General features: G+C 35.8%; 1 protein-coding gene across 1 annotated transcript in view; it reads right to left on the bottom strand.

The window, feature by feature from the left end:
- SLC44A5 (solute carrier family 44 member 5) overlaps positions 1-22,533 on the bottom strand; it is a 103,129-nt gene that overhangs the window by 22,513 nt on the left and 58,083 nt on the right. The window contains exons 8-15 of the mRNA XM_065886383.1: positions 21,512-21,595; positions 18,502-18,614; positions 10,850-10,981; positions 7,220-7,319; positions 4,867-4,959; positions 4,291-4,378; positions 3,526-3,788; positions 2,928-3,022 (exon numbers count right to left, since the gene is read on the bottom strand). Coding sequence (XP_065742455.1) covers positions 2,928-3,022; positions 3,526-3,788; positions 4,291-4,378; positions 4,867-4,959; positions 7,220-7,319; positions 10,850-10,981; positions 18,502-18,614; positions 21,512-21,595 — 968 coding nt within the window. The remainder of the gene's footprint in view (positions 1-2,927; positions 3,023-3,525; positions 3,789-4,290; positions 4,379-4,866; positions 4,960-7,219; positions 7,320-10,849; positions 10,982-18,501; positions 18,615-21,511; positions 21,596-22,533) is intronic.

Consider the following 22,533-nt stretch of genomic DNA (forward strand, 5'->3'; position numbering starts at 1 on the left):
TCTGATTTCAAACTCTATTACAAAGCTATAGTAATAAAACAGTATGGTATCAGTATGAAAATAGACACATAGATGAATGGAAGAGAATAGAGAGCCCAGAAATAACCCATGCAATATGGTTAATTAATTTTTGACAAAGGAGTCAAGAATATATAATGGGGAAAGGATATTCTCTTTAATAAATGGTGCTGGGAAAACTAGACATCTACATGCAAAAGAGTGAAATTGGACCTTTATCTTACACCATACACAATAATCAACTCAAAATGGATTAAAGACTTGAAAGTAAAACCTGAAACCTAGAAGATTTTATAGTTGTAAGCTCCTTGACATTGGTCTTGGCAATGATGTTTTGGATTTCACACCAAAAGCAAAGGCAACAAACGCAAAAATAAACAAGTGAGACTACATCAAACCAAAAAGCTTCTGCACAGCAAAGGAAACCATCAACAAATGAAAAAGTGACCTACTGAATGGGAGAAAATATTTGCAAACCACATATGTAATAAGGAGTTAATATCCAAAATATACAAGGAATTTATAGAACTCAACAGCAAAAAACACACAAATAACCCAATAAAAAATGGGCAAAGAACCTGAATAGACATTGTTTCAAAGAAGACATAAAAATGGCCAATAGGTGCATGAAAAGTGCTCAACATTATTATCAGAGATATGCAAATCGAAACCTCAGTGAGAGGGCTTCCCTGGTGGCGCAATGGTTAAGAGTCCACCTGCCGATGCAGGGGACGCGCGTTCGTGCCCCGGTCCGGGAAGATCCCACATGCTGCGGGGTGGCTGGGCCCGTGAGCCGTGGCTGCTGAGCCTGCGCGTCCGGAGCCTGTGCTCCGCAGCGGGAGAGGCCACGGCAGTGAGAGGCCCACGTACCGCAAAAAAAAAAAAAAAAAAAAGAAACCTCAGTGAGATATCACCTCATACCTGTTAGGATATCTCTTATCAAAAAGACAAGAGATAACAAGTGTTGGTAAGGATGAAGAGAAAAGGGAACCCTTGTACACTGTTGGTAGGAATGTGAATTGATTACTCCATTGTGGAAAACAGTACGGAGGTTACTCAAGAAATTAAAAATAGAACTACTATAGGATCCAGTGATTCTAATTCTGTATATATAATTGGAGGAAACAAAATCACTATCTTGAAGAGATATTTGTACTCCAATGTTCACTGCAGCATTATTTACAGTATCTAATGTATGGAAACAACTTAAGTGTCATTAAATGGATCAATGGATAAATTACGTTATATATACAAAATGGAATATTATTCAGCCTTAAAAAGAAAGAAATCCTGCTTTTGCAATAACATGGATGAACCTGAAGGGCATTATGCTAAGTGAAATAAGCCACACAAAATAAATACACATGGTATTGCTTATACGTAGGGAAAAAATGTTGAATGCATGTAAATAGAATAGAATGGTGGTTGCCGTATGCTGGGAGTGGGAGAAATTGGGAGAGGCTGGTAAAAGGGTACAAACTTTCAGTTATAAGATGACTAAGGTATTAGGATCTAATGTAGAACATGGTGAGTATAGTTGAGTATACTGTATTGTATAATTGAAATTTGCTAAGAGAGTAGAACTTAAGCATTCACACCAAAAAAGGAAAAAAAAAAGGAAGTATATGAGGTGGACAGATGTGTCCCACCTTAAATGTGGGAATCCTTTCACAGTGTATATGTGTATTAAATCATCATGTTGTACACTTTAAAAATATTACAATTTTATTTGTCAATTATACCTCAATAAAGCTGAAAAAAATTTACTTAATTTAAAAAATCCTTTGTCCATGTTGAAATAGGTTGTTTGTTTATTGTTGAGTTGTAGGAGTTATTTATATATTCTAAATATTAGTTGCTTATCTGATATATGACTTGCAAATATCTCCTCCCATTCTGTGGGTTGTCTTTTCACTCTCTTGATAGTGTCCTTTGATGCACAGACTTTTTTTTTTTTGATGAATTCTAATTTATGTTTTTTTCTTTTGTTACCTGTATTTTTGGTGTCATATCATCATTAAAATGATCATTAAAATAATGAAACCATCATTAAATCCAATGTCAAGAAGATTTCTTCCTATGCTTTCTTCTAAGGCTTTTATAGTCTTAGCTTTTATGTTTAAGTCTTTGATCCATTTTGAATTAATTTATGTATTTATGTATATTGTATAAAGTAAGGGTCCAACTTCATTCTTTTGAATGTAGATATCCAGTTTTCCTAGTAACATTAGCTGAAAAAAACTCTCCTTCCCCCACTGAATAGTCTTATATGTGAGCATTTATTTTAGGGCTGTCTATTCTTTTCCAGGTCTATATGTCTGTCCTTACACCAGTGCCACACTGTTTTGATTACTGTAGCTTTGTACTAAGTCTTGAAATCAGGAAATGTGAGTGTTCCAACTTGGTTGCTCTGTTTCAAGATTATTTTGATAATTAATAATAAAATATTTTAAAGTACAACCCAAGCAGAGTTTATGTGTTTGTAAACTGTATTGTGTTATGTATGAAGATTTATGCCAATGGCCACATTTATATTTTAAGCCTGACCTGTCCTGAGCTCTAGACTTGGAACTGCCTGACATCTCCACCATGCTTCTCAATATTAACAGGTCAAAAACACAGTTTTAAATCTCTTCTTTGAAATTTGTTTCTACTGGTTTCCATATCTTAATAAATAGCATCACACATTTTTACTCTATTTTACCATTGCTCCCCACCCCACCCCCCACCATATTCCATCCCTCAAGTCCTATTGGCTTTTCCTTCCAAACATCTCCCCAATCTGACCACATCCATCCTTATTACTGTGTCCAAGTTACAGTCATTATGTCCCCCCCAACCCCCTGACCCAATCTGTTCTATTCACAGAAGTCAGGAAGTCTGAGAAAAGATGAATTCTGGAATCTTACGTTTAAGACGTTTGTCCAAGTATTCTAGGATTAATCTGAACATTTGAACTACTGCAAGAATTAAAGATCCAAATGCTAGGGATCCAGTGTGATATCTGGGCAAAGATAAAATGAGAATAAAAGTTAAAATATTTTTACTATTAACTAAAAGGATGTTAGTTAATTTTTATTGGTAAAAGGGATCTGCAGAAGGATTGATAGGAAAGAGCTTCTTATACTCTCTTATTCAGATTGACAAAGGTCTCCATAGAGGATTTTAAACCATAGACATCCATTTTGCACTTCATCTATGAAAATGATACCAATAGCCTGTCATCTTATGATGATTTTATGTTTGAGCTGAGCAATGAAGAAACACAGACAAGTTAGTCCTTAATCTTTAATTTGGTGCCCTCCCCTACCTCTTCTCTCCAGTAACCTTTTAGAAGGATATTGGCCTGGGTGGGGATTATAAAACTGTGGCTATAAAACCAGACAAAGCCAGTGGACATCTATGAATCTTGAATTATACCTCTGACCTCAAGTACTTTGCCACTTGAATTATAAACACATTAAACATAACTGGGAAGATAGGTGTAGGTTTCAGTGTGAAACTTACCTTATGGCTCGTCCAAATGCAGTAAAAAGTGGATATGGTGGGATGTCATCAGGTTTTTTCAAGGCCCAGTAATAAGAAGCAAAGGCACCAGCAAGGGCACACTGACCCAATGCAATGACAAAATTTATAAGCCAGAGAAAGACAAATAGATTGAATATCTGGAAGGTAGTGATATATTGATGGTACAGGCTCTTTCCACCATAGAAAGCAAAACGACACTGAGCCCCAGGGCAAGCTTTGGCAATTTCAGTTGTATTAAAAATCTGCACTCAGGAAAAAAAAAACAAAACACGAATAATATAATATTAAGTGCTATTCCAAGATAACACCTTCCTTGCCTTCTCTTGTGTGGCCCCCAATTGCATATCTTGCTTTTTTCCTATTAGCTTCTGCTGTTATTTCTATTTTCTATAACATCACTTTATACAATTCTTTAATGAGCTCTGGAAAGTACCTCATTTTTCCATCATATGTTCATCAGTCTGCATCCACTATAATTTCACATTTATTAGTGTTGTTGTTGACTGTGCCTGCTTCTTAGGTGTATGACAGGACAAGTGAGCTCAGGAAATAGCAGTGCCTTCTCTCTATTCTGCCTACCGTTTTCAGTGCTCTCCTGCTAACACCCGACCCACCCTCCCCTTCTCTACAGTGATCCTCATCAATGCACATGGTCTCTATTTCAGGATGATTCCTACCACTACTGCTAGATGAAATACAGTAGAATTCTGTATTGCAGTAAATAAAAGAGTTTCTTTTACTTACCTCTGGATTACAGGTTTTATTTTCATGTTTACATTGCCCCTCTGGGGCTATGACTTTGTATATAGGTACCCCTGATGTAGCCAAGTAACTGAGTGAACTCTGTTAAGGATAAATTATTTGCTGGTAGATTGAATGTAAATGGACAAGAAAGTAATGCAAATAACTCAAAAGTCCACTGAAAGATTAATTTCAAAAAACTAATCTTTTAACAATTCATTCATTTTCAGAACCAGAGTAATATAACGTGGGTCAGCTCCACTGAGCGGCCCCTTAAAAACAGTGAAATATAAAAAGATTTTTTTACATATTGCAAAGGAGGAGTGAGTAGTACCACATGTGAAGACAAAATAAAACAAAATGTACCATGTGACCTATCTGAGGGGAAATTCATTTGGTACATTGAAACATTTTTAGAGATTAGCAATCATAATCTCCATCATAATCACCATCATCATCATCATATCAATTATATCTTTAGGATGTTCCTAGTCTTTCCCACATGGAAACAGACAAACTCCTAGCTCCTGAATAGTAGTGCGTACCTGAGGTTTGAAGGAGTCAGTTACCAAAGGATACACGGCTATCACAGCCCAGTAGGAAATGCAGATTGAGAGGAAAATGAAAGTTAAAACTGGATAAATTAAGGTAGTAGGGATGTATCCAATGGCTCTAAAATAAAACAAATAGTTGAAACTGAAAATGATCCAGTTATAATTTCTCAATTAAAATTTTATCTGTTAGAACTATAAATAAGCCTTTGAATTCATTCCAAGAACAGTGGTAATAACCATCAACTCTTTTTTGCTGATGTATACTTAGTTGGTTTTAAATTTTTATTTATTCATGTTTAGTAAGTTAGAGGCATTCTTTCAATGCTCATGTTTGATTCCTGCCAAAAGTTCCCCAAACCTTCTCCTCTTTGGTTATTTCTGACTGACGCATAAATATTTGATGCATTATAATCATGGTATTTCTCCCTTTTCCTTAGACTTTTAAAATTAGAGAGGACCTTGAAGATCATCTGATCAAATGGGAGAATCCATTCCTAATTTAAGAATCCCTTCTGAACTATCTTCAAAACATGTTCATTAGTCTCTGGTGATCTCATTGAGTGAAAGGAACTTACTTTTATATGACACAGCTTATTCTATTTTCTTAACAACCAAAGTATTAGAAAGTCCTTCCTTATCTGCCTGCATGTAATTCACATCCACCACCTTCTGGAGAAGAAAGGACCACCTTTTCCATACAGCAACCCTTCAAGCAACTCATTCTTTTATTCTCCAGGGTAATAATTCTTTTGATATTTCCTCCTAAGATATGGTTTCTAAAATATTCATATCCTAATTGCCCTATAATCTTTTCAGCATATGATACTGAATTAACCCTATGCTGTTTCATACAGCCACTGAGAACTATGATGGAACTATTTCCACTCCTAATGCACTGACACATTTTAGATTCATTTTTGTATTTGTTACCTTCGCCACCTCACTATTTGGGCTATGCTGTTCTCTCTTTTCCCCAGACACTGCTGTTCAGTGAATTATTGGGCATCCCTATGTTTACCCTGTATTCTCATGCATATTTATTCCAGCTCTTATTTTCCCTTGAAAAAAATTATTAACCAGTCACAGTAGTAATTGCCGTTTAACACACACACACACACACACACACACACACACACACACACATTTAGAGGCATAGCAGTGGGATAAGTGAATTGTACAATATCATATTATTTAAGAAATAACCCAGCAAATCAGTAGTTTTCAGTGGCTAATGATAGGGCTTCAGTTATTGTGGGAAGGAGAGAGTTTAATTTAACAAACTGCTTGTTAACTATTTCAAACACTGGCTTTAGGTGGCACTATTATTATTATAGATGATGATTTTGTTAAAACAATCCTTAAAGACTATTTAAAATAATTTGGTCCTTGGGCATTAACACCTCAGTTTCCATCATTCTAAATAGAGAACATGACCTATTGGCTTTGTAATAACACTTCCTTGCTGTTTCCATGCATTATTCAAAAGTTTAAAGTATTATCCTCAAGTGACCTTTTGGAATAGTTTAGAAACTGTAGGTGTTATTACCTCACAACATGAATTTTATGAAAAACTGTTTATTCTGTAGCATTTTATTATTTATTTATTTATTTTGCGGTACGCGGGCCTCTCACTGCTGTGGCCTCTCCTGTTGCAGAGCACAGGCTTCGGATGCGCAGGCTCAGTGGCCATGGCTCACGGGCCCAGCCGCTCCGCTGGGAATCTTCCCAGACTGGGGCACGAACCCGTGTCCCCTGCATCGGCAGGCGGACTCTCAACACACTGTGCCACCAGGGAAGCCCCTATTCTGTAGCATTTTAAAATAAAAATGGCTCTGGGTATAAAATGTTCCTGAATTGAGAGCTGTAGATACAAAATGTACAGTCTGGTAGTGCTAGGACCAATTATTCTGTCTACTGGCAAGTTTTGTTATTTATACAAAACTAGCAAGAGCACATAATTGACTTTATAGAATTATGGTGATTTAAAGTTCTGCAAATGATCTCAACCATTAATATTAACATATGACTCAGTATGGGAATAATATAACATAACTAACTTTTATATAGCACTTTATCACTTTCACATAAGTTATCCTCCTAACATATATTTGGTGTTTAAAAAAAAAGTGCTAGTGCATAGAATACATGAGTTTTAGCTTTATTTTACCCTATGATAATTGAGGTTTGGGGATTTTGAAAGATTTGTTAGCATGAAGTTTTTAATACGTGGAAGAGTCTGAACTTGAACAAGTCTTCCTGAATGGAAAGCAGATTTAACAAGCCATCTTAAAGGGAAAATAGTCTGGGGCATCAACAAATAAGCAGTGACCGATATGACATTGATATACAGTATATGAGTTTCTCCATCAAGGCCTTACTTGCTCCCCTCCTTCAGCAGGGCAATGGAGATGCGGATTCGGTCCCTGAGGAAGATCAGCATGAGGATGATGAACACTTCAAGGATGCAGAGTATTATCACTTTAAACAGGGGGGAAAAAAAAATAGTGTGCGATTCAAATCAATCCCCAAAGCAAACTTTCTCTGCAAAAGTTAGGACTGATCTTCATGATTATTTCTACCAATTCTGACACTTCATAATTTAAGCAGTGCTACCTCTCCAAAAATGCCAGTTTTAGAAATTCGCTTTCAAAACCTTCCAGAAACGCTAAAAAAAAAATCTAGATTAAAACTTTTAGCTAGAGTTTAAACAACTCAGTTGGACAGGCTTCATTTTATCTATGGAAACATTTCACACCATTTGTAGAAATGAGAAAATAGGCATGGAAGAAAGGAAGGGCTGCTTTAGGCAACTCTATTTTAGATGTTTTCACTTTCACTCCTTTGAGTAAGAGAATCATTACAGAAGAAAATTTCTGGACTGGCTCCCCACTCACAGTGCCTCTTAATTAATTGATCTTGCTGATGGACGGGGTGGGTTCTGAGATGCCACATTTTAAGTTTCACACTCCACCTATCATGGCTGCCATTGATGAAATCAGAGTGTAAACCCAACCCAAGTTGTGTAATAATAAGTCTCAGAATTAGAATTAAGGGAATCTAGTTCGGTTTTGAATTGAAGTTTATAAACCTCTTGAACTAAGACTTATACACATTTAATAAACTGTGTAAAAACCATCTTTATGTGAAGTAAGTGAACCTGCAAAGAAAGAATAAAATGTTTATGTGTAAAGAAAGAGAGCAAGTGGAGGAAATCTTGGCTCCTTTTTGGCTTTTTGTTTCCTGGATCCACATACACTTGAAAGTCCAGCTGCTTTTCTGCTGCTTTGAGTTTGGTGAGACACTTCTATATTCTTAGAATAAATACCCCTGCCTTGCCTCCAGCTTGTTCCTTTGTTTCTTTTTACTTAAAGCCAAACAGTCCTAATTACTATATTTCCTCAATTCTAAGACATACCTTCAATTTAGTAATATCCTTTCAGGAAAAGTAAAGAAATCCTTTATTAAATGTCTATTCATTGATTATAAAATGCATCCTGACCTCAGAGATGTTAAAAAGTGAAAAGGTATGGATCCTAAATTAAGGAAATATAGTACTGCTAATAACAAAATCTGAAATTATAAAAGAAACTTAATGGAAAGTTAAATTAAATTCCTACCCATGAAAGAGTCCATTCTAACGTTCTTGCTAGATAGTTATTCCGCTCATGTCTGAACACTTCCAGCAATAGGGCGCTCATTATTTCATTCTATTGTTATACCACTGAGATTCGGATGATACATCCCACTTCAGTTAGTATCTCCAAGTAAGTAGAAATCAGTTAACCCAGAGATGTGAGAGGATCTTAGTAAGGTATCATCTCGCTACTACATCTTTTTAGTTAAACGATGTATTTATGTTTTTATGCAAAAAACATTTTTGATTCTCTTAAAACTAAACTGAGTCCAAAATTGTGGAGTATAGCCATATTAACCTAAAATCACTATCTTCTTTGGACAAACTTAAGAATATGAAATATATCAGTCACTTTATGTTCTGAAATTGCATTGAAAAAGAACATTGCATATTAAATTTGTACCTTTACAAAATTACATATTTTAAATGGTTATATTAGAGAAATTTAACTGTCTTTTGAATTTATATATTATATTCCCTCCTTTTGTTTGAGCAAGAGCAAACAATAGAAACATATGTTTTGAGCCCCTAGAGAGGAGCTGGTATAAATCTAACTTTACCAAGGAGGCTGGGATAATTAATAGAAATGAGAATAGAACCATCTCCTAACACAATCCAAGACTCATACAAATTATAATTTTTGCATGTATAACTGCATATTTTTAGTGTTTCTGTCAATTAGTATAATTTCATACGTATACCCTTGTCTCTGGTGCCTAGGATTTCATCAGACACAGAGCAAGTAATCAATTAATGTCTGATAAATGCGTTGTGAAAGCTAACACTCATTTGAGGAAAGATAAGTATTGCTAGACTTGAAAAGAAAAGCAAGCCCTGTTTTCTCCTCAAAGTACCTCTCAACTTCTCCAATGGCAGATTCTGATCATCTCAATGATTTTTGTGTTGAAGGTCCTTAAGAGACAGCAGCAGGATGACCATAGAACCTGTAACTAAGATCCATCTCAGAGTAAAACTAGAGGTTTCAATACATAATGGATGAGATTTGTCATCTTTAGATATGACAGATGACAGTAAATGGACTGCTGAGGAGATATGGAATCACTCAAATTCAGAAAAAGTAATGAGGATTTAAGTTCTAAGACACCTGATTTTTATAGTTAAAAAAAATGGCTATCAATGAAGTTCTTCTGAAACATATTTGAAAAAATAATGTGCTATGTGAAGGGAATTAGCTGCATGAGGGCTAGAAATGGGAACCCAAAGAGCAAGAATTTGGCATTTTGATCTAGTACTATCCAAGGAACACAGAAAAACTGAATTTGGCAGACAAAAGAATCTGGTGGGGGCTTCTGTGCAGCAGGGCTAGCTCATCAAGCTTGGCATGAGCCTTAAGAAAACATCTCTCAAGACTATCCAAGGGTCTCTGCTAAAAAACTTTCTCACTAGTGATCTGATTCCCCATATGCCTTGACCCCAGGAAAGCAGTGTCCTAGGTGGTATATATGTCTGTATTCTGGTCACAGAGAGAGTACCCTAATAGTTTTAACGAATAAAAAGGCACTCTGGTGACATGTTGTGAGCCTGTCCCTGATGACTTTTGGGTGAAGTGGCAAAATTAAGTTTTCAGATTTATGGTGATGGGATCCATGCTGGAATCATGATACTCTCCAAGATATTGCCCCCCTCTTAGGCTACCTCTGGGCTCCTTACCAGGCATCCTCAAACTTGTCTTCCCTGGCTCTCTAACTTCAACAACATATGAAGATGAAATATTTTTAAAGCACCATGTAATTACAGATCATCTTTAAAATCTTGAATAAATAACATGAATCTCTGTAAAGTGCAAGGAATAGTATAATAAAACCATTCTAGAAATAGAGGATTGAAGCCATCTCTGAAATCATCTAGCTTTTAAAATATTTGTTAATATTACCCTTAACTAACTCAATCTAAATAAACATTTCAAAAATGTAAATTTCTTTTCAGTTATTTATTATTCCAATTCTATAACAAGTTGTTTAAAAGTCCTGCTATGAAAAATTTGTTGCTTATTTTTCTTTTTCCTTTTTCTATTTTAAAAAACAAGTTTGAAAAATCAAGCATTTTTTTCCTTTTAAAATACCTTTCTTGGATATCAGATTAATGGCTATAAACGTCTATATCCAACCCATTTTAAGTTGAAGGCAAATAGCTTGAGATCATTGTAAAGTAACATTTTCCTAGATTATATAATAAATTCCCCTCAATGACTTTTCCATTTATTGTAGCTAGTATTATTATAGACACACTTATTTTAATGACATTAGCAATAAGTATATTTTAACAAGTTATACCAACCCAAATTTTCCTTTACACAAAAAGATGCTTTCTTGTTATTACAATTTTAACAAACAAGTTTTTAAAATCCACTCACTAAGTGCGAACCATGTTTGTTTCAGTTGAAAGTACATGCTTATATCAGTCTGAATCCCGATGTGAAATACAGTTAAGTGAGAACTTGGCTGTCCCTGAAGATTGCTGTATTCCCGGTAACAGTGCCATATTCCTTGAAAAGGAGAGAAAAGTAGACTAATATAAAATGCTATTTTCTGAAATATAAGCTATACACTTATAACACATATCTACATGAAATTGATCAGCATGGTCATTTTTACAAAGGCAAGATTCATATTTCAAATTAAATATTTTATGTGTATCTAATAGTCTAAATGTGCTACTGTATTCAGTATAAATGTTTTCAGTATTTGTCTGGATGACTGTGGCAACATCTGGCTTTAAATGACCTTTTAAATAGAAACAACCTTAATGTCCATCAATAGCGATTGGTTAAAAAAATTATGGTATATTTGTACAGTAGAATACTGCATTTCCATATAAAGATGAGAAAGTCTAGTGTTAGTGAATGATCACCAGATGTTTTGTTAAGTGGAAAAAAGAAAAGTACAAAAAGATATAAAAATATGCTATAATTCATATAAGAAGTAAGAACTATATATATTTTCTTATACACATGTAAAGTATCTCTGGGAGGATACATAGAAATACAATATTTTTTGCTTCCAGGGAGGGAAACTTGGTGACTAAGGAGTAGAATGAGAAGGAAAATTTTCACTGTATAAACTTTTTATCTTTTAACATATAATCTATTTAAAAAGCAAATTTAAAAAATCAGTTAAGTTGAAAAAAGCCTTGTGAAATCTTTTCGATGGTGAAGGAATGTCTTGATGGAACTGTCTAAAAGCATATTCTTATCAAAGATTGTGTCCAGGCAAGGCAAACATGGACTTACTGTATTTTGGACTTACTGTATTTTCCCCAAGACTCTGTGTTTCAAACTGTATATGACTTTTCACATGGTCTAGATAAAGTGGGAGTAGAAAACAGAGTTAAGAGGCCTATTTATTTTAATGACCCATGGGTCTGGATTAGGTCCGTTGGATATGTTCTAGCAATAATGAGGAAAATAGCTTTTAAAACCTCTAACTGTAAACTAACCGGTTTTTTTCCTAGATACAAGGTGAGAGGGTATGGCCCATGGAAAGACAAGAAACTAAATTAGAAAGGACAGTTGTTTCTCAAAGAAATATAAGATAAATCCCTTCATTTTAGGCATTGCTTTCCCTGTGAATTTTTAAAAATTCCTTTAAAAATGCTTTATGGAATATTTGATACATACAAAATTATATGTAATGCAGATGTTGGTTTTAAAGCATACAGTAAAATAAACACATATGAATGTATCACCTATCTTAAGATTTTATCATCCTAATTTTGCTCTAATTACATAAAATAAAAATTTTTCTTCTACCTGAGATTTTCATCCTATCATACCTACTGCCTCTCCCTGCCAAAGAACAATTACTCTGAATCCTGTGCTTATTATTCTCTTATTTTAGCAGAAAGATATGTTGAAATATCTCCTTAAGGGGTATTTATATCCCATAAAGTTTTATTATTTATTGATTTATTATTAATTCTTATAGTTCTATGACTTTTGAGGCCATTATTAGATGCATACATGTTTAGAATTAGTATATCTTTTTAGTAAACTGTATCCTTTATATCCCTAGCAATGCTTTTCATTCCAAAATCTATTTTGTCTGATATTATTATGGCTACTGCAGCTCTCTTGGTTAATGATTGCTAGTATATTTTTATCTATCCCTTCACTTTGAAACTTCCAATTTCCTTATGTTTTGTGTAACTTATGTAAATAGCACAGCTCCAATTCGTATATTTATATCTTAATCTGACCTGACAATCTCTGTATTCTAAACGATGAGCTTAATAAATTTATATTTAATGTATTGCTATACTTATTTTTCAACCTTCTTACTTTTTGCTTTTCCTGTTCCACTTTGTATCTGTACTTCTTTTCTTCCAATTCTTGTCCTTTAAAAATTGATCAGTTTTTGTTTGTTTATTTATATTCTATTTTTCCCCTCTACTGGTTCAGAGATGTCTTCTCTGTTTTTAGAATAAATTACCCTTGAAAATTGACTATGTGTACTTACTAACCAAGTCTAAAGTCAACACAAGGAAATACAAGAAACTTAGATTACTCAGTAATCACCCCAGTCTGATTATTCCTCTGTATTTTACTTATGTACAGTTAGACCTCAAAAAATTGGATATTATCATTATTTTATACAAAGGTTGTTAAGCTCTACCTACAGGTTTACCAATTCATTTTCTTTGCTCATCATTCTTTCTTGCATCTCATACATTTTTGCGGAATCATTTTCCTTCTTGAAGTAGGCATTCCTTTAGTATATGTCTATTTGTAAACTCTGGTTTTTACTTAAAATATCTTTATGTTACTCTTATTCTTGAAAGATAGTTTTGCTGGGTGTACAGCTGTAGGTTTACTGTTATTTTTTCTTAGCTCTTTGAAGGTATTATTCTACTTCTTTTGTTGCTGTCAAAAAGTCTGCTTCAGGGACTTCCCTGGTGGCACAGTGGTTAAGAATCCACCTGCCAATGAAGGGGACACGGGTTTGATCCCTGGTCTGGGAAGATCCCACGTGCCACGGAACAACTAAGCCCGTGCACCACAACTACTGAGCCTGCGCTCTAGAGCCCGCGAGCCACAACTACTGAGCCCACATGCCACAATTACTGAAGCCTGCGCACCCAGAGCCCATGCTCTGAAACAAGAGGAGCCACCGCAATGAGAAGCCTGCGCACCGCAATAAAGAGTAGCCCACGTTTGACGCCAACTAGAGAAAGCCCACACGCAGCAACGAAGACTCAATGCAGCCAAAAATAAAAAGAAATTTAAAATTTTATAATTAAAAAAAAAGTCTGCTTCAGCCTAATTGTTCCTTTGTATATGATCTGTCTTTTCTCTCCAGTTGTTTTAAAAGTCTTTTGTCTTTGGTCTTCTGAAGTTTCACAACAATTTCTTTCTTTTACATCATTAATTTCTTGCTCTCTAATGGGTCATTCCAAACTTTATACAAGCATGTTGTTCTTTCTCACATCTTAAAGAATAAAACAAAAGATTTTGACACTTTTGACACTCTTCCCCCAATCCACTGCCCAATTACTCCCCACTGCAATAAAACTCTCCAAAATAGCCATCTATGTTGTCTATCTGCAGTTCCTCTCCTCCCATCCTCTTTCAATCCACTCTAACCAGACTTTTCTTTCTCATTATTCTACCAAAACTGCCCTCATCAGATTACCAGTGATCTCATCACATTTCTAAATCCAAGGCCTAGTCTCAGTTTCTCAATTCTCATCTTTCTTGACCTATCAGCCCCATTTGACATGGTTTATCACTCCCTCCACTTTTGTTGTTGTTTGTTGTTGTTGTTGCTGCCTTTTAACTTGGCTTCTATAACATCACCTGCTTTTAGTTTTCAAAAAAACCTGTTTTTCCTCAGGTGTCTTTGCTGGTCCCTTCTCTTCTCCCTGACCTCTTAATGTTGGAGGACCTCTGAACTCAGTCTTTGGCCCACATCTCTATGTATACCTATTTTTTTGGGTAATCTCAGCAAGTCTTATGGCTCTAGTGCTTCTGACTCCTAACTATATTTCTTTAGGCTCTCTCTTTCTAACTCCAGACTGTATATTCAACTGCCTACTTGCCATCTCCACTTTAATGCCTAATAAACATCTCAAACTCAACATGTTCAAAATTATACTTCTGATCAATCCCCTTTCTAAACCAAAAGGTTCAGAACCTTGCTCCACTCAAACCTTCCCTATCTCAGTTGATGTCAACTCCATCTCTCCAGTTGCTTGGATTAAAACCTTAGAAGTCATTCTTGACTCCTGACACTCTCTTATGAACTGCATTCAATCCATCAGGAAATTCGGTTGGTTCTACATTAAAAACCTATATGCCCATCCTTATTGCTACCACCTTGGTCTGAGCTTCCCTCATTTGGCACATGAATTACTGCAGTAACCTATTCACTGATCTCATTGCTTCTTCTCTTGCCTCACTATGGTCTCTTCTCAACACAGGGACTAAAGCTGTCATCATTTCATATCCCTTCTCTACTCAAAACCCTACCTTGCCTCCCCATTTCACTCAGAGTAAAAAGCAAGATCTTACAATATAAGTCTCTGGCCCTCCACAAATTCTATGACCTCATCTCCTATTCTCCCCTTTACTCAGTACACTCATCTACACAAGCATTCTAGCCATTTCTTAAACACGCTCCCACCTTCAGGACTTTGCACTAGCTGTACTCACTGTCTAGAACTTTTCCTTTATCTCCAATGGCTAACTCCATTGCCTCCTTCAAGTGTTTTCTCAGACCTCTTCTCCGAAAGGCCTACCCTACTAATACTGCAATTTGCTCTCCTTGCCCTACCATGATACTCTCAATGCCCCTTTATCTATTCTACATTTTCTTTTCTTCATGGCAAGAATCACCTTCTAATAGATAATATGCTTAGGCTATAAGTATCAGGAGAGTAAGAACGTTTGTCTTTTGTTTGCTGTTCTTTCTCAAGAGCCTAGAATAGTGCCTGTTACACAGCAGCTGCTCAACTAATATTTGTTGACTGAACAAATAAAAGAAAGTACAACTAGATATGGGTGTCACTTCCCTTACTCTCCTTGGTATAATTAGAGCTTCCTGTATCTTTGAATTTATACCTTTCATCAGTTCTAGAAAATTCTCAGCCAATACCTTTCAAATATGTTGATATATTTTAGGCCCTTCTCAATCTATCCTCTCTCTCTTAACCACACAATCATATTTTGTCCTCTTGTCACATTCTGCTGTATTCTGAGTAATTATTTCAGAGGTTCATCTTTCAGTTCATTAATTCTCTATTTTACTATTTAACTTATCAATTTAATTTCTAATCTAACACTATATTGCTTTGTTTTGAAAAGTTCTATTTAGTTCATCTTCATGTATGCCTGGATATTTTTGATGATTTCTTTTTTTTAATTGTATTTTTAATTCTTAAACATTTTATACATGATTATCTCATGTTCTGTATCAATCCATATCTGAATTCTTGGAGGCCGCAATCTGATGTTTATAGTTTCTTTTGTTTCTTTTTTTTATATAAATTTATTTATCTTATATATATTTTTTGGCTGCGTTGGGTCTTCATTGCTGTGCGCGGGCTTTCTCTAGTTGTGGTGAGCGGGGACTACTCTTCGTTGTGGTGCACAGGCTTCTCATTGCAGTGGCTTCTCTTGTTGCAGAGCATGGGCTCTAGGTGCACAGGCTTCAGTAGTTGTGGCTTGTGGGCTCTAGAGCACAGGCTTACTAGTTGTGGAGCATGGGCTCAGTTGCTCCGCAGCATGTGGGATCTTCCCAGACCAAGGCTCGAAGCTGTGTCGTGGATTCTTAACCACTGCACCACCAGGGAAGCCCTCTTTTGTTTCTTGCAAAAGACCATTTCCTTGCATGTTTGGTAATCTTTGATTGTAACTCATACTTTGTTAAATTTAATCTGTGGAAACCTGGTGATCTGAATTGAAGGTGCTTTCATCTAGAGGGGATTTATATTTGTTTCTGTTGGCAAACAAAGGGTACTACCAAACTGGGGTCACTTTATACGTTTTCCAGGATCCCAGACCTACTCCAGGAGTTTCAGGTCTGACCCTCTACTCTCCTGCTGGCTCTAAGTGTCCTGACTGTAGCCCTTGTATGGTCCGCCCATAACTTCATATGTGCTTCCTGCTCGGTTCCCCACATTTTAGCTTGTGGGTTTAAAATGGTTTTCCTTTTGGGGAGATTTCCTTTACTTCTGGTAAGCTCATCAAAAAAATACATTACATCAAACAATACAATACTATTTTATGCCATTATTTCATAGCAAGAGGACCCTTCAGATTATTAATTCTTCCATACTGGTGGATGTGAAAATCTCAGCAGTGTTTTCCAATTTATTTTTTTATTGCTTTCTCACTCCTGTCCTAGTGTTTGTTTGTTTGTTTGTTTGTTTTTAAAAGTATGTTCCCTGGGCTTCAAGTCCTCTTTCCTCAATAATATTCCTGCATAATAACAAAATAATAGATACCATTTACTGAACAATTACTATGTGCTAGGCAGCTCTCTAAGTACTTTATATACATTATTTATTAACACTCACAGATTCCTATTATACAGTTGAGGAAACTATGAATTAGAGACACTATGTACTTGCAGAGAATCACACAATTAATATGCGATGATTCTAGAACTGTGCCTTTTTCAAACTCCAAATACATATTTGTAACCATGGTGTTATATGGCCTCCCCTATATATCTCTTAATTTGTTCTGGTCAATGAGAATTGCTCACATGCTCAACCTCTAAGATGGCAAAGGAAAGGGGATATTTTGAGCTCCAAGGAGGAAAACGACTTTTAGACAAAAAGCTTTCTTGAGAGTTTTAGAGTAGAGGACAGCAATTCTTGCCTTCCTCTACCAGACTGACCCACCTCTTCACGGGCAGCTGCACAGGAGGAGCAGATAAGGAATAATACCTGGAAAGACGTGAACAATTGTCTAGAAACTTAATTAGGATAACGAGCAGGATAATAACAATACCCCAAGACATGCTGAGTGTTTGCTGTATTCCAGGGACCGTTCTAAGATCTTTATATTCATTGTCTCATTTTACACTCACAGTCTTGTTAGATGGAGATACCATTATTGTGCTGATGTTATGGATAAGGAAACTGAGGCTTATAATCATTAGAATTTTCCAAAGTCTCCCAGTTACATTATGGAGCTGGGATTGGAACCCAAGCTAGCTACAGATTTTGCGGATTCTGCTGGTTTCTAATGCTGACATGTTTAAAGCTCTTCTTCTTTGAGTGACAAAAATAGGAAATTGTTATTTTTGGTATCTGTGACCATAAAATCTCATTGTCAATATAAATGGTGTTGTAGCAGAAATCATTCTTTTGAATAGAAACCTCTCTAACATTCATATATTGGCCCATACATTTATTAGAAGACTGAAAAGAAGCTGCCATAAGTGCCATACTGTTCATTAGGAGAGACTTTTAATTCCTTTTTTAGTATTTGCATTTTACCTGTACTGCATTTGGCAGGATTGAGTTAATAATTAGAGCTCAACCTTGAAATAAAGTATCCATCCAATGTGTAATTCGGAATACTTGCCTCTAGAGGGTGATGCCTCATTATGGAGTACTGGCCAATTATTAAAATATGTGACAGTACCTGGATTAAAAGTTCTAAGTTGAAAGAGGAAAACAGATCAATCACACTTCTGTTACAATGCAGACCTGGCCTTTGATCAGACAGAAAAGTTAAGGGACTCAAAGAAATTGTCTGAAATATTTTTCATTAACTTAAAAGGGATTTTTTTACCTCCTTCTTTATACCCATGAGGCATGAGGCCAGAGGCTGGTAGAGAAAAACAGTAGGACTTTCTGATAGCACTTTTTTTTTTCCAAGATAAAGAAGAAATAATAGAGACAATATATGCAAATTAAATCATTTTTCTCAATTTAACAACTTTTGGAGGGGAATAATTAAACTCACTGCAAGGAAAATACTTTCTGGTGATTGACAATGGGGACTGAAAAGAAAAAGATTATTTTGATATTTGGTGATTTTAAGAGGGTAATACCTACCATAAGCTATAATCCCAATCACACCAAAGGTGAAGAGCCAGAAGAGGAAGCCAGCCGTGAACCTCAGGAGTATCACAAACATCCAACTGAGGAGCATGGCGATCGTCAGGCCACTGGAGGAAAAAAAGGCACAACAAACACAGTGGGCCAGTGTGCTAAACATAGCAGAATGAGCATAGCAAGACAACACCTTTTTCTATTCAAAAAGATTCTTGATTATTTTACCTGGCTATAGAAACATTTATAATGTTAAAAAGTATAAATAATTTTTGCTGTTAAGATTTTCATGTGAAAGAGTAGGACCATCAGGGACTTTACACATGAATCAATTTTGTGCCTAGGTAAACTGAAGTTCAGTATCAATAGTTGTTCCAGGAAAAACCACAGTTCCTATCTGCCACGATCCTATTGTTTTCCTTCACACTTACCCACCAAGTATAAAAAGCATGGATAAAGCATATCCAGGAGGAAATTGTGCTCTTCTTGTTCTATCTACCTGGTGACTAATGAAAACCTTATGTAATATAACACTCTAGCAGTAAGGGAACAAACTTAGGGCAGAAAGACAAGCAAAATAACTGCCCCACACAGTTCCTAAATCCATGATTTTGCAGTCATTATCATTCTGGTCTAATTATCTCTAATCGTTTGTGATGTCTAACCTCACTAGACATTTATTTCGGCTCCCCAGTGATCTGTGGGCCATTACTTGGAGCTGTGATAAAGCTTCTGTGTCTCCTGGGCCATGCAACTTCATCAACCAATCAACAGCATGAATATTTTCCTTCTGTTTCAATTTCTTCCTGGGGTTTGATTGAGCTACTAGAGGTACTTCTTCCCCCCCACCCCCATATATCCAGGTTAAAGTCATATTGAATTCTTCCAGGTAATTTCATCAAAGAGAACTCACTAAGATTGGAAATTTGGCTTCTATTAAGAACTGATACCACTGGTGATATCTGCAAGCTTTCAAACAGACAGAGCTTGGCACATTGATTGAGTTTATTGTCTTCAAATATTATCTTTAAAAATAAAATATTAATAATACTGTCACTGGATAGATGACAGCATGTATCAGAGCACCTCCTCAGCTTGCAGTCTTGCAGAGCCTATGCTTTTAACTTCAGAAGCCATTCCCTTTTAAAAATCACAGATACTTTCATGCTGAAATATTCAACATAGTTGAAGAATTATTCCATGGCATAGTCCAAGGGGGTTATTAAAAAAGGTCGGGGGGAAGAAAAGAAATATAGCTCTTTATTGTTCTGTGTTTTTAATTCCCGCATAAAAATTCTAACTGAATAAACTAAATCCCAGCATGTCAGTCTTTGGCTTTATATGTATAAAATCGATGAGAACAGAAGAGTTGAAAATAAAGGGAGGTGTATATGTTCTAGCAGTTCTAGGTGTTTAGTCCCTGGGTAGAGAGCATTTCAGTGCGTGTGTTGGGAGTGAGGAGGGCAGGAGAATCTATCATAATTTACACTTTTTTCAGGTAAGAGTGGGAAAGCCAAAACAAAGGAAAAACATAGAAATTATCTAGTGATATTTGGGTCTGACAATAGGGGCACCAGTTTCCTGTCAAGTATAGACTACAATCTCTGCTATGGAGATATACCCTGAAATACACACTGAAAATAATTACTGTAATTGTTTAAGACAAAGCATCAAAATGAGTAAAATCTGATAAAACTATCTAGCTTTATAGCTCCAAAAACTACTCACTAGTATTTTACACACAGTGCAATTTTGACTTTATTAAGCACCTTATAGTTAAATATATCTATCTTGTTCCCCTAGTATTTTTATAACTATTCCACATTTTCTATGCATCTCTATGGTCCAAGAACCATACCAGGAGTTAGGAAAATAAAGATGAGTTAGACATAGTTACCATAGTAAAGAGTTCATAGTTTATCAGAGGGAAAGAGTCAGGTAAATAAAACACAAGACAGTGGTGCTATATGGAAGACAGGTATGTGTGTTTATATATAGGTATGTACACACACACACACGTACACACACACACACACACACACACACACAATGACCATGAGGAACACAGAGGGGCAAGTAATTTACTATAGCTGGGGAAGTCAAGAAAGACATCATAGATGACACAAAAGCTGATTTTAAATAATGAGATGGGGTTGCCCAGGACACAAGGAAGGATATGCTAGGAAAGAGAATAGAATGTGCAAAAACATGGGGGTTTGACAGTCCAGGGATAGGCATGCTATTTGATGTGTTTAGAATATAGGGTTAATCCAGAAACATGCATGGAGATAAATCTGGGAAACTAAGTTGGACCAGATTGTAAGGGGCTTTGTAAGTATCTGAAGAAGTTTTCACTTTATTCTTTGATCACCAGGGAATCATAGATGCTTTTAGGGTACTTAGGGTACAAGAAGGTGGCACAAGAGCCAGATAGTAATGACAGCCTTAGGCATATCAAAACATGTACCTGCTCCAGAAGAGTGACTGCATTTTCCTTTATGTTTCAGAAATGCAAATCTTATGTCTGAAAATTTAAAATCTCCTCCTCCCTTCAAATGTCTTTTTCAGCTTCTCTTAAGTACAGTGACTTTGAGGATGATGATAACAAACATTATGTGGAAGGGCTGTGTTAAAAAATAAGAATGATCCTTTGGAGGTCAAGGGGAGGACAAGTGAGTACCAGAGAAATAACACTGCATCCACTGTAACGTGTGATGAAAAGCAAACATACCACAGATATGGCCCTGCGTGACTTGAAATATATGTTTATAAGAGGACTTTTACTAGTGATTTAATAAAATTAAATTTACATTCTTATAACTTTCTGCTACCACTGGGCAGATTTCCAAATATCTTTGCCTCATCTTCACTCTGTCTGAAAAAGAAAGTGGCAGGAACTGAAATCCAAGTCAACCTTTTATTCATGACTATGAATGGGGAATTTGAAGAAAGAAATTCTACAAAGATAAAATCAGAATGGGGCTGGAGAAGAAACACCTAAGCTTTCACTTACATGAGAATCCAATACCACGTTGTTGCATAGTCTTCAAACACTTTCACTCCAATTGCCCTTGCATCAAGGACGTTATTGATACCACTGAATTCAAAGAAGGAAAAAAAATCAATTATTTTTTGACTACCACTAAACAGAAATGTTCTTGTTATGATAAAAGGTATTTGGAAGCTGCAGTTCTAAGCATATTTTTAGAAACCATTTATCACTAGTGACTCTTTTCCTAGCCACAACAATACATGAGGTGTCACTTCGTTAAACCTGCAAAGGTAGCCAGCTACGGCTGCACACAGAGGGAACGTGGCTTCCAAGAGCGATAAATAGACCCCTCTCCAACATGTGCAACACACCCTCAGTGTTGCAGAAGCCTCACTATAAGACAAGAATTTAGATGGTAAGATCAGCTTTTAACTTTTAAAATCCATAGAGCCAATATAAAATCCATAGAGCCAAGAATGAATATGATATTTAATTCCCCTTCTTAATCTTCTGACAGCTCTGTAGCAGGAAGGCACAAAGAGGCACATACAGAAAAGTGCACCAATCGTTAGCATCCAGTTTGATGAATTATCAGAGTGAACATACTTAGAAACTACAGCATAGTCATTCTTTTCCCCCATGTGCCCCAATTACAACACCTCCCCCCTCTTCCCCTAAAGTTAACCATAATCCTGACTTTTGTGATAATAATTTCCTAGCTTGCTTTTTAGTTGTACCATTTATATATGCATCATAGGGTAATTTAATTTAGTTGTGCTTACTTTAAACTTTTTCATCAATGGAATTGTACTATTACTTTATGATTTCTTTCACATAGCTTTATATTTGTGAAATTCATCCATGTTGCTATCATATTCTAAACACACAGGAACTGCACTATTCTACTCGGACTGCTAAAATCTTTTGAGAAAGAACAATAAATTTTTTACAATGCCTTTATTTTTTACTTTAAATTCAACAACTAAGCTATGAAATGGTACTCTGTGTGTTTATATTTGTGCACATACAAGTCTGTGTGCACC

Source organism: Phocoena phocoena, chromosome 1 (assembly GCF_963924675.1).
Source record: "Phocoena phocoena chromosome 1, mPhoPho1.1, whole genome shotgun sequence".
NCBI classification, from domain to species: domain Eukaryota; kingdom Metazoa; phylum Chordata; class Mammalia; order Artiodactyla; family Phocoenidae; genus Phocoena; species Phocoena phocoena.